Raw genomic sequence first — 13,732 nt, 5'->3', positions numbered from 1 at the left:
TTTACAAATCCTTGGCGTCTGTATAGAACATGGGTGGACTCCCTCATCATCTTCAATGGGACTGAAACTGTTTATAGAATTAACATTTCATGTGAAGTGTTGTGGGAAAACTATACTAAGGCTATACAGAAAAAAGAATAGTTATTTACAGTAGGCACAGACCTTGGACCATGCAGTAAAACAGAGAATTTCATCATGTACACACATACCTGCAACAAATCTGCTTCAGATGTACAGTTAAAGAAAAAAATTGCCCTCTTCTATTCTGCTATGAACTGAAATTTAAAACATCAGAAAAATGAGACTTTTAACAGCTTCCAAAGCAATGTCACAAAACCACTGTCTCACAGCAAATCAGGGACTTCTAGAGCTGTGAAAAGAAATGCAGAGATTGGAGGAAGAAGTTTGTTACAATCCATTCTTTTTCTCAAACATAACATCCAGATCTGACCTGTGTTACGTGCACTACTTTGATAGAACTCTCCTCCAAAACACAAGTTGCTATTTCACCCTTGGACTCTAAACCCAATGGCTGGTAAACACAGAATGACTGACTGGGAGCTCCCAAAGCAGCAGGCATGCAACCCTAGAAACCTGTGGGATGAGTGCTGCAGTAACAGTATTGGCTTGAAATAAGAGAATGCCTCACTTGTAACAGATAACGCAATCTGTTTATAGATGTAATGGATCAATAGTAATCTTTTAAATGAAGAGTTGATGCCTTTCCATAGTATAGTCACTCTCACAGGGCTTAGAATACTGATTATTGGGCAGATTGTGTGGCCTGTATTATGCAACAGTGCAGACATGGCCACAGCCATCTCTCTGGCCTCAAAATTACTGAGATGCTGGTAACTACACTCAGAAGTATTTGGAAAATGGTGATGCAGAAGAGAGAAAACTGGTACGTGGGAGCAGGCCAAAAGCTTAACAAGCCACTGAAAATCTTCTTTAGTACATTTTGGTCTCACATTTCCATAGGGATTAGGCCTAGGAGACACATACAGATTTGTTTAGAGACTGTTTGTTCTAGGTAAATTGTTTCCAGGATCCAGTCAGAAGCATTTGAAAAACTGTTTCATAAGTTAAGAATAGAAAGTAATCTAGGCAATTACAATAAGGAACATTTTTTCAGGTTCATGTAAAACAGCTCTGGGCACTTCTATCTTCATCTGGCCACTTGCTTCAGGAATTAGTCATACCTGGCCTCTCAACTGTAGTCCTACACCAGGATTTATCACAGCACATAAAAAAAAGTATGACTGTTAATAATGAATTTTGGCATGTGGACAGTAGTTGATTTTACATATTCAGCTGTAATTGCTAAATATTAAGAAGACAATGAGGAAATACAACACATACTTATTATATATAATGCAGCACTATTAACATAGGTGTTACTATAAGTAGGCATAATAGAAATACTACACATGAAAAATAAAAACCTTCCTGCAATTTCCAGTCTTCTGGCAAATGAAAAGTATATTTGCTTTTGTTAATTCCTCATACAGCTTTCACCCACACTTTAGTCTCTGCTTATTCACCTTCCATGTACCATAATTTTGAGTCTTTTAAACAACCTTGTTGTATTTTCATCTTCAGAGCTCTCTCTCAATAATCTAAAGGCCTCAGCAAAATTGCAACTAGGCAAACTCCTTCTCTTCTGTCAATGAACACTGGCTATGTATTGAAGGTTTTACCTTTTTTGTAAGCTGTTTGTGGTTAGCCTTCATATTCTGATGTCCAAGCTAGAACCACTAAAATCCACCACATCTAAATTACTTAAAATATGTTAAAATCTCACTGTAATCCCTCATCATATTTAAGCTTTCAAGTACTTTTGGACAATTTTACCCAGAGTACTTGTATCCTAACTAACTGTGAATTCTCACAGAATTATGCAAAAATTAAAAGGGAAACTTTCATCTAACAGTGCTTCTGTAAAACTTTACCTGAGAATTTACTGCCTATATGTGATCATCTCACATTTCCAGCAAGATCAATATCAGCTGTGGAGGCTAAAACTCTCATATTGGTTTGCAGTATCAGCTGCCACAGAAGCCTCGTCTGTTCAAAATCAGTGAAAAGGCTGCTTTTTAAAGAACACAGGTCTGTTAAGAATGTCAGAGATGTCAGAAAAACTTACAGGTTAATTAGGTTACAGTAAATTGGGGTCACTGCAAATTCTCTCACAAATGTTTAGCCAAATGGTGAAGCACTACAGATAATTGCTATTTACAATCCCATAACCAAAGGACAGCCAGTGACACTGAAGAGCTAAAACTCCTCCACAAAACAAGGAATTTAGAAAATTAGCAGATTTCCATTAACTGTTACATTTTAATATAAGTTACAAAGATTTATTTCAAAGTGAAAAGTGCCATGTAGAAATTACTGCATGAAGAAACAGTTTCTTTTACATAAAACTCACTTTTTTAACCCACTATCTGATCCAGATTGATTGTTACTGCTGGAGGCTAGATGTAAAATCAGCACAAACTAATATTATCACGTTTAAATATATATCTATCCATGAGCACTTAAAATTCAGATAAGTTTTTTATTAATTTGTCAGATTACTCCAAAGAAAGAAGTCCTTCTGTCCCATCTCTCAGGGTTCTTTCAGTGAGCTGGAATAAATTAACCTCTATGTGTCCCTGCTCACAGCAGAGGTGTTGGAACAAGAGGATCTTTACAGTCACTTCAAACCCAGGCCATTCTGTGATTATATATGCTTCTTATAGAATGTATGACACCAAATAACAATGTCTATTCTCAAAAGAGTAAATATCTTAAAGGTAGATGCGCATTTCCTGCCTCTTCAGTGCAATGAACCCTTATGATAAATTAGTAATCAGACTTCTAATGCTTGATTAACGCTTGATTCAAGAGATAAATTTGACAACAAATTCCTCCTGCTACTCTCTTCTAAAGAAGAACTTGAAACATCTAAAAAAAGGTTTTTCAGACAATATATATTATGTTAAAAATGTAAAATATTTTTCTTCTTTACGAGCCTTGAATTCTTCTGGTACTGCTTTTGAGGAAAAATGAGCAAAGCCTCAGACTGACCAACTTCTTCAGAAAAATTGTCTTGAACAGGGAATGAAAACGACACCAAACAGTGAGCACAAGTGGAAAGGATAAAATCAAGGTGGATTCTTAACTCTAATTAAAAGTCAGGAAAACTCAGAGACTTCAATCACCTCCAAACCTTGAAAAATTCTTGCACATAATATGTAAAATCTTGAATTAATTTTAGCAGAAGTCTCTCCAAAAGCTGCCTGTTTTTTTCACCTGCATTAATAGAGGTAATATACAGTCTAGTATATTGGATAATAATACAGTCTAGTATTTTGGATCCTATAGGTACTTTTCACTGCTGCAAGTAATCCCATTAGCTGAGGTCACTTATTGATTCAAGTAATATTTCATAGAAGAAATCTTGTTTTTCTAAAACAATTATAATGAAGATAAAATGGAGCAAAATTATAAATAAAAAAAAATATAAATAAATAAAACATCTAGTATATATAAATAAATAAAACATCTAGTATACACACACTTCTCTGTCAGATTTGACTGCAATTTCTGCAAGCTGGTTTAAAACAGCTAACCTTCTTTTACTCTTCCCCACAGCTGGAGAGAGCTGCATAAGCGCATCTTTCACTCCAGTACCTTAAGATTTAAGAATCTACCTTTCAACAGATTGCAAGATTTTAAAGTCATCAAGGTGTGTGAATAAATGTTCTAAGAAGGAATAGCATCTAAATTGATAATATGTCAGATTATGAAACATTATTAACAGGTGGGGCATTTCAACACAGGTGATGGTGCTAAGGGAGTCATGGGGAACTGATGCAACACAGCACTGCAGTCCAACACTTCATTATCTGTCCAGTCTGTTGGTGATCAGCGAGTTAAAGTCTGCATCACATGACACGACACTAAACAGGACACAAGACCAATGATCCTACCAGGACACATCTGGGGCTCAATGACACTGTAACAGGTGTGGTGACAGCTGGCTTGAGGCTACTCTGCCTCCACAGCAGACTCCAGAAACAACACCAGCACAGCTTTAAATGCAGGAAGTGTTCTGCTTCAGGCTGGCTCATACCATACCAGGTCTAGTTCACTTGAGGCTTGTTTTCTGAAGTGCTGAACACCTGCAGCTTCTTCTAATTTCAGTTGGTGTGGAGGGTACTCAGCACTTCCGATAACCAGGCATTATGCATGAGCGGACATGGTCTTAAGAAGCAGATGTTCCACAAAGCCAAAAATGCCACCAATTTCACAAACCCTGTGAGCTTTATCCAGATCCAAATTTGAAGTGTGCAGCTTTATAGAGAGATGTTTAAATACTTCCCATAACTTTGGAACAGGAAAAAGAGATTAGAGAATAATAATGCCACCCTCACGACTGTCAGTCTTGCAGTATTTTAGACATCCAAAAGGAATGGGTGGTGTTCGCTTTCTCCATGCTAGCTGGCAGGCAAAGAAGTATATGACAGCAGGTTCAATAGGACAAATCACTTTAAATTTGGGTAATTGCACATGAGGTGAATTACTGAAAGAATGTCATCTTACTGAAGAAAAGGAAATGAGAAGAGGGAACTGCATTCCTGTCAAGAGAACAGCATGATTCTAAAAACATTATTGCTTTAGTGGTTTCACAGAAGAGATTAGTTACAGAACATTTGCTTAAAAGGCACAGAAATATAGATTAAATGTAAACACAACTGTCTGAAGTAATGCAATAGCAGCTAGTATTAAATAGCCCATTGGTTAGTTTTCATTAAAGTAGACTATTTTGCACACTGTTTGAGTTAAGAGCCAGGTGTCTCTGTATGCACATGGCCTCACTGCAGGGCTTAAGAGTGGCAGCTTAGCCCTCTGCAAGGGGCAACAAAATACAGAAGGTTTTCTATATTCTGGAACATAAATATTTTATATGCATTAGGGGAGAAATATTAAAACCAAAACTAACTCTTACATGATAAATTCTGTAAGGTTGCACCACTTTTTTGAGTCCACTCTCTTCATCATCTCTTCAAAGGATTTTCCACAGGCAGGCAACTTTTCCAACATGAGAGATTCATTGCAGAGCTCACTCTGTTGACGTGCACCTAGGAAACATCAGATGCACCTTTAATCACAAACACTGAAATAGAAGCACAAGCACATCACTCAAATTTGTTCACACAGTCCAATATGCCACTTACATTCTCATAGGCTTAACATTTAATTTTCTAAGCACTTTTAGAAAATAAACAAAACATGTATTTACATAAATATGTTAAAAACATAACTTTGTATAAAAAATTAAAGGTTATCATATATAGTACTGCCTTTTAAATCTAGCATAGAGGAACCTACCTAATCACTTTTCTAATCTTACTTAGCTACTACTCATATTAACTCATTACCATCCATTTGCATTTTTAGTTAAAAGCTAACTGGATCTCCCAATCCCCCATTTCAGTGTAAAAAGCACTTTTCAAGCTTACACACATGCATCACATTCAACTACCTATATTACGGTGAAATTACTTTAACATTGGAAATACTTGTATGTCTTACCAGCTAAAGGGTGTGAATTTCCACAATCAAAGCTTTTTCTTTAGTATAGCCACTAAAGGAATTATCCAGAGATCAAGTCCTGTGAGGAGCAGCTGGGGGACCCTGGGATTGTTAAGTGTGGAGAAAAGGAGGCTCAGGGGAGACGTGATTGCTCTCTACAACTTCCTGAAAGGAGGCTGTAGCCAGGCAGGGTTTGGTCTCTTCTCCCAAGTAACAAGCACTAGATCAACTCAAAGTGCCAATGGAGTGGCACTTTGAGTGGCACAATGGAGGTTTAAATTAGATATTAGGAAAAATTTCTTCACCAAAAGAGGTGGAACAGGCTACCCAGGGAGGTGGCTGAGCCACCACCCGTGGAGGTATTTAAAGGATGTGTAGATGCAGAATTTAGGGACAAATTTTAGTGGTGGAGTTGGCAGTGTTGGAGTAACAGCTGGACTTAATGACCATAGAGGTCTTTTCCAACATAAACAATTCTATAATTTTAAGAATAATCTGTAATTATCAAATGCTAAAATTGCAGCATATAGCTACTTGCAAAGAAAGAGTTATCCTTGACTTAAGCAAGCCTGTAACTTTTTCAACCTATAATGGCAACTCCAGTATATTTAACCAGCCAAATGTTTTTCTCACTCAGCACATGCCTACACTGGAGTACAAAGATAATATTTTAATATTTGTTATAAAATTGAAATTTTGAAAAAATTCTCTTCAGACTAATGTGTTTGATTTTGATAAGGCTGAAACATTTTGTTTTGATCAAGCCATTAAACATCTTGCTTTACCTCTACAGATGCCACCATTTTGACCATGTATAAAAAAAAGCATTAACATTGAAAATTATCTGTAAATATATGTATATTCACATATTCAATACATATGCCTGAATTAAATTAGTCATTTTTTTTTTCCCTTCACAGTAGCTCAAATTCAAGAAATGTGTTTACCTGAACAAAACTGCAACCCTAAAAAAACCTGGTATATCAGGGAATCCCCCCAAGAATTCTGCAGGAACAGCTTTTTTTAAGGAGAACAGACCATTTACTCCTAAAAAAAAATTTTACTGAGAACATGTTTACACCAGGGAGAAGAGGTATTTCTTTTGCTTCTATAAGTTACTTTGAAAGCAGGATCCTATCACTGCTGAAAAGAGCTGGTGGTTCTAATTTTGTGTGGTAACAGCCAAACACATCGCCTGAAGCCACAATCAGGCAGGACTTTGCTTGGTAAGAAGAGAAGTCCTCATGGCCCCATTCGTTACCATCTAGTAAAGAAAACTGCAAACTCTAAGGCAAGATGAGTAGTCTCAAGCTTCACATCACAACCCAGCCATCAGATACTCAGAAGCTTGAGTATCTCTATTAGAAATGAGGCATGTGATTGTGAAACAGGCTTGAGCGAACATCATTTCACTCAGGAAGGAGCTGGCTCCTTTGGAGCCTGGGCAGGAGCACCTCCTAATTTCACTGAAGGTATCACAGTAGACTCCTTAGGTGGTGGTCACTCTCTCCATGATGCTGTATGACAAATCTCATCTGCCCAAATAAACACATTGCTTTCACATACTTGCCAAGAGCAGCTGGCCCACAACAGGACAGCCTGTGCTCCACCTGAAACCATAAGTCTCCAACTTCCTACAGACCACACACCTCTACAGGTGTATGGCTCCCTCATTGGGACCTAATCCTCCATCATATCTGTCAGGGCTCTTAAAGCTGCCATGAAGCCTTTATCCATGTTGGCAAAAAGTCAGAACTATAATTACCCACCATTGATAAAAATGGTAAAAATTATCACACGAGGGCAGCATAATTTTATCCATGAGAAGTTAACATGATAACATGGATCCTGCCTACTTAAGTGTTCATGTTGATTCATTGGGCAGCTGCAGCAGTTACCTGTTACACTTTCCACAGACAGACTTGCAGATGAATGCTAAAGCTGTGCACAATTCAAAACCACATCCAAAAATTGCACAGCTCACAACTTAAATCCTGCACTGATGCTTTGACAAACGTTACGCAAAGCTGCTTTTTCTGGCAGGGTATTCTAAACAACCAGCTATCATATGATTTATAACCAAATCCAACACAGCACAATTTTTTCTTCCACTATGTCACGGGTGCTGACAATTTACTCCAGCCCCTTCCATGTTTAAATGGATTTTCCATGCCATTGGTATTTCTGCTTGTCTGTATTTAAAATTTCAATATTTTGCAGGGTCATAAAATAAAAAAAAAAAAACCTTCATCAGAGTCATTTGAGCCCAATCTGATGACACAAGAGTTTCTGTCTAAATCCATGACCAAAAGAGGTCAAAATCATGGATAATTCTGCAAATTAATCATCACTGTAAGATGAGATAGGACGGAAGTGTTTCTCAAAGGTCAACCATTAGCAAAACAGAAACAAAAGCTTGAATTTTTGAGTTAAGACTCACCTGCGAATCCCAGCGTCATTAGACCATTAACTAGGAAGGGAAAAAAAAAAAGAGATGAGTTAGATACCTCCACACTCTTCTATAAAAGCATTAGTGTAATTAAAGCCAAGTAGAGGGTAACTACATTATAATAACAGAATATTCAAAATGCCTATTCAAACGTTAGTTTGTTTTCTTAAAGAATATGTCTGAAAGAAATAATGAACATTTAGAGAACATTATGTTTTTAAATTCCTTTTATCTATTCTTGAAATGGCTGAGTCAGACTTGTTATGGGTCTCTATATACCACTCCTTCCTCTAGTTTCTAATATTAAGGATTAGGGGCAGGGCAGTTTTTATTTAAATCTTCTTAAGAAGTTTGGGTCAAAAAGTTGAAGAAGATAACACACACACTCAAAACATAAATGTACTGCACATTCTAACAGGTAGAGAAAAACAAATTCTTTCATTGTTAAGCAAACACAACCATAATTAATTGTGTACTCTTCTCCTTAAAAGCATGTTGATGTGTTTAAGTCTCCAGCTTTTGCACAGTGAAATCACACATTTTGAAAAACATTACAATCAAAACCTATAAGCTTCTTATGCAGAAGTTAGACTAAAACAGGTATATTGGAAGAGAAAACAAATGGAAACAGACTATACCAACAGAATAAGCATTCTGATTCGTGATTTTCAATATATCCAGATGGATTAAATTAACAGAAGCCCACTGTGTTTGCACAGCTCCGGCCACACCCAGGATTTTGGAATAGCTAAGAGGGACATGGCTTCAATTATTTTTGATGTCTCACTGAAAAATAAAATTGCTGACAAATCTTTATAGTGTTAACCTCACATCACAAATTAAATTAATAATTTTACACAGATGGGTGCCTCCCAGTTTATGCAATACATGGCACTCCAGTAAAACAAATCAAGATGTACATAAGCAGAGTATCAGTACCAATCATTAATCTGGACCATGGTCACTTGGATGTGCCAAGCTGTCAACTGAGTTAACTGAAAATTATTTTGTACATGCATAAGAGAAGAATTCAGATCCTTCTAAGGAACATATTTTTCTTCCAAAAAATCATTAATCTCTGTCTTAGTTACTAATGAGCCAGAATGTACTGTGAAGAGCAGGAATCCACGCATCGGAAAATTGTCATGCATCCAAACACACAGGGATGAAACTCCATAATACACCCTGATGACTGTATCTCTTTCACAAATAGAACACTTTCTTTCCAGACTATTAGCAGACAGACTAATAAATAGACTGATTCCCTGTTTTTCTTGAATCTTGATTTGAAAATGTGCCTTATTGACCGCAGAAGAGTGAAGACCACATTAAAAGTAGGTGCTTTACAATGAATCTGAACCCACCCATTCTAGGTAAACAGTGTAGGGCACACAAAGATACCCCAGGTACTCCCCTGGCAGATCACAGACTGCACCCCCAATTCTTATTCTATCAATTCGTATCACTGTGCTCTAGATCTTTTATGGTTATGGCTGCAGCAATCCTCACAAGACCACAGCAACACAAGAGAGGGTTTACAACTAGAAAGAATCAGACTGCCCCAAGCAGCAGTGAGGAAAGCTGTGAAAAACCAAATACTGAATAAAGACTTATAGGTCAGTGCTCACAAATCCTCCTGCCCCCAAGAAAATGTGCTTTTTGCATTTTTTGATCTGGTCATAACAAAGTAACACAGGATGTTTTTCACCTATTCTCAACCAAAAGATTCCAGATACCTTTAGAGAAGGGTAAAACAGCCATTCAGATTACCACACACTACTCCTCTATTTTCTTTGCTCTGAGATACTCAACAAAGATTTAATCAGGAGACTATGGCATGCTGGCCTTGATAGTTTGCACAGAAACTTTCCAGTAGCTCTTTTAAGATGGGGCAAGCTCAGTTTTTTTCTTGGAAGGCTGATGTCATGACATCTCTCATTAGAAGATTCATAGAAGGAGCAAAATGGGTCAGTGTTGAAAGGTGTTACCAAGACCCCAAAATGGAACAGTTGGCATACACTCCCACCAAAACTAACACTTAGGAAGATAAAAGGAGGTTCAGTTTAACTGTAGTAGCTGCCTGAAGAAGTGCTTACTTTTTTCTCCATATGCGGTAGCAGCACGTGTGATCATCCCTAGCATCAGCTGAATCAGATGGGAAGGGAACAACCAGGTTAGAGCCAGAGCAAAAGGTGAAGCAAGTATAATCAAATGAAGGATGAGGAAAAGTAGGTTTGAAAGGCCTTTGGAAAGAACATGAGAAGATAAACAAAGTAGGAAAGAGTAATGGAAAATAAGAAAACTGAGGAAAAAAACCCCATTTTTTTAAACACAACCTTCTTCAAGATATTGTATGTATATAAAAATCTCATCCTAGACCTTCACTAGAACCTCTTATTATCTACTCTACTCTCTTTTTACAGCTCTCCTTTTTGTAAAAGGAGAGTAGAGAGCAGATAATAAGAGGTTGTAGTGAAGACCTAGGATGAGATTTTTCTCCTTTTTTGTCATTCTGACACTAAAAAAGGAGTTCAAATGTGATTCATAGCCATACATAAATTCACAACTGGGATATATGAGAGGGTAACTGTCCTGTAATTTTGTCAAGTATATAAGCTTTTTTCTGTGAAATGGAAAAATATTGCTCAATGTTTATTTTTCTTTTATACTGTTACTATTCATTGGTGTTTTTCCCAGAGGCTTGAAAGAAGCATTGAATGTCTGTCTTGCAACTACTTCAATAAATCGGAAGCAGCATATGAATTGCTATGTGTTCTCCCTACTCCACCTTTCTCCAAACATGTTTTAAGAACAATTCTGAAAATCTTGTGTACATATATAAGTGAAATGTTACCATTTTCCCTTGTCTGAATGTTTCTTCAAGATGCTGTTACTGACAGCATATAGTAAGGCATTTTGAGTGGCTCCCATGCTTTCTCAGAATAATTCTTATTTTAACAGATAAAACTACTCTATGTGCCTTTTAACCAGCAATTACAACAGTGCAATATTGTGCATATTTTTAAAAATTTGTGATGTTTATTCAAAATCTCATTTTTCTCAATCATAATTTTTATAAGCAAAAAATGTATAAGGACTTCAAGTCCTTATTATACATTATCATTATTTTTACCTTATTATTATTATACATTATACCTCATGTCAAGAGCTTACCTCTGTATGTCTAAAGAAAATCCTGCCAATTACCATCATCTAATATTTATCTACATTAGGACAGATCTCCATTGGAAGTTATGTACTAACCAAACAGCTGCCTCCCTGCAGAACTTGAAGTTTCACTGATAGCAGGCACATAACTGTGCAAGAACTGTCCTGACATACAGTTCCCAAAAGCAAGTAAAATCAGAGTTTGAGATGGGAATTGCTGCTCTGCAATCATGCACATATGACCTGTTGGAAACATAAGCGAGAGATGATTACTCTATTATTAATATTATATATATTTGTCATACTGATAAAATCTCAACTTGTCATACTGATAAAATCTCAATACTCACATTTTCTTATAAACCTGAATTGAAATACTGAATAAGCCAATCTCACAGCAGCCTAATGTTTCTCCAGGTGTTTTAATGTAGCCTGTTGCACAGGTATGACCAAAGATCATGTTAAATTCAACAAACTTTTATGCAAATCCCAAGCCATATCATTACAGGTGCTCTAGCAAGAATGCAGACACTTCAGGGTAACTAATGCAAAAGAAATTACCCATGGAAATTACTTCTCCTGTGCTCTCACACAATGTCAAGAGGCATTCTGCTACATTAAAAAAATTGGTTACAATTGGCATAGGTTTTCTTTATTATCTGTTTCCTGGATATTCATAATTTTAAGAGATTCATTTCACTAGGGTATGTCCAAATGAAGAAGGATAAGATGAGCTAACACAAGCATCACATGGTTGCTTTCCAAAGACTTTTCTAAAACTCATCTACTACAGTCAAGCCAAATATACATGTCCAAAACATGACACACTCTGCAAAGGCTAAGAAATCCTACAACTTGATGGGAAAGCCCAGAGGCCACTATAAAAGTGGAAGGAAAGGAAAAATAATGGTATTGGTACAAAAACTAAACACCTGTCACTCTTTAAATAACTCTCTGCACAATATACAAGGCTCAGAAGGTCATCTTTTGTTCTCAGCTACCAACTGTCCTTCTGACACTTCATAAGAGGAATGGGATGGGGAGAGGGGAACAGGACACAAGAACAACATCACACAGTGTGAAAGCAACCAAGGAAGTGAGGCAACTGAAGTTCACAGAGACAGGCAATGACAGGAACTCAACACAAAGGAAGGATGCCAGGAATAAACAGAAGCCTGCAATAAATATAGTACTTGAAAGAAGTGTCACACTTGCATTCAAAATTGGCCCAGAAGAAAATGTGTCTCAGCGTATGGGGAGGCAGGAGCAAGGTAAATCAGTTGGCAGGATGCACTGATCTGTCTCTGTGTTCAAGTAGTTTTCTTGAGAGCTAGCATAACATGGAATTCAGCTTTGCATTATGCCCAGTTTTGATGCTGAAGCTCTTTTTAATGCTCATTTTATCCCTTGTGTCAATAGTACGGAAGATGCATATATAGCCATAGAAATATAATATACAAAACTAAAAGGGCAGCTCAATCCTTACTTTATCACAGTTTGAGGCACTACATTATTGTTTTTAAATTGCGGAGGTAATTTCAGACTGTTGACTATTTTGAACATTACAGTCTTCATCCTGCAGAGCAAGAAAAGCATGAGAGGAAGCAAATGAAGCCTTTTCATCACTAGAAATCAACAGGGAATGCATCAGAGGGTATCAACTGTTTCGACATGCTGGTACAGAGTTCCCCAGGTTTCCTGTGACTGCAAAGCAATATGACCATTATTCTGAACTCATGCTTCAACTGAAAATCTTTCAGAGTAGCAATACAAATTAATGTCCTTTACATTGTTTTTTGAAGTACTTAAATCACTTCTGGCAGTATATTAAGAATGAGGAACAATTTCTGAACAGTCTGTCTACTTCTAGAAGTGCTGGATGGGTTTTCTACTACTTCGAAACTGGTATGATCTATTTAAATAAATATATAACCAGTATTTTAATAAAATATTTTTTCTTTATTAATAACTAATAATTTATCAAATGAATATTAAATTAAACATACCAGTTCAACAACTAACTTGTGAAGGGATTTCTCAGCTGTACACTAAGATCTGTATTGTGCTGGAAATTGCATGACTCAACCTGAAATGTAACCATGTTTTCTTCAAGCCTTTTCTGTCCCATTATGTTTTTAATGAAACAGTATGTAACTGAAATGTAAAGTACTTTTTTTATAGCCACTGACTTTCAGACAGTGAATACACTAAATACAACAAGAGCAGAAGCAATTGCTTGAAGTAAACTTCTTTCACACTTTTACAAAAGCGGAATACGCAAATGTGATCCTTGACTCGAGATCCATTGTTCCCGAAAGCAAAATTGAGAAAGGGTAAGAGGAGTACATTTGTTTTTAGACTAAAAAGAAATCTGTGGAATTAGAAACAGTTTAAAGATGACATCTAGCAACAAGAAAAGCATCATCAGCCAGTCCTGGGGGTGATTGTCCCACTCTGTGCAGCTGTGGCCTCACCTCAAGTCCTGTGCGAAGCTTTGGGCACCACAACATAAAAAGTACATTAAGCTATTAG

General features: G+C 36.8%; 1 protein-coding gene across 2 annotated transcripts in view; it reads right to left on the bottom strand.

The window, feature by feature from the left end:
- The window catches only part of RAMP3 (receptor activity modifying protein 3), a 51,119-nt gene that overhangs the window by 25,300 nt on the left and 12,087 nt on the right, over positions 1-13,732 (bottom strand). For both annotated transcript variants that reach the window (XM_064705069.1, XM_064705068.1), the window contains exons 2-3: positions 8,024-8,053; positions 4,997-5,129 (exon numbers count right to left, since the gene is read on the bottom strand). In XM_064705069.1, the coding sequence (XP_064561139.1) occupies positions 4,997-5,129; positions 8,024-8,042 (152 nt within the window). In that variant the 5' untranslated portion in view covers positions 8,043-8,053. The remainder of the gene's footprint in view (positions 1-4,996; positions 5,130-8,023; positions 8,054-13,732) is intronic.

The sequence above is a fragment of the Zonotrichia leucophrys genome, chromosome 2, assembly GCF_028769735.1.
Source record: "Zonotrichia leucophrys gambelii isolate GWCS_2022_RI chromosome 2, RI_Zleu_2.0, whole genome shotgun sequence".
Classification (NCBI taxonomy): Eukaryota; Metazoa; Chordata; class Aves; order Passeriformes; family Passerellidae; genus Zonotrichia; species Zonotrichia leucophrys.
Note: the sequence above shows the minus strand (reverse complement) of the source record. Positions and strands in the feature narration are given on the sequence as shown.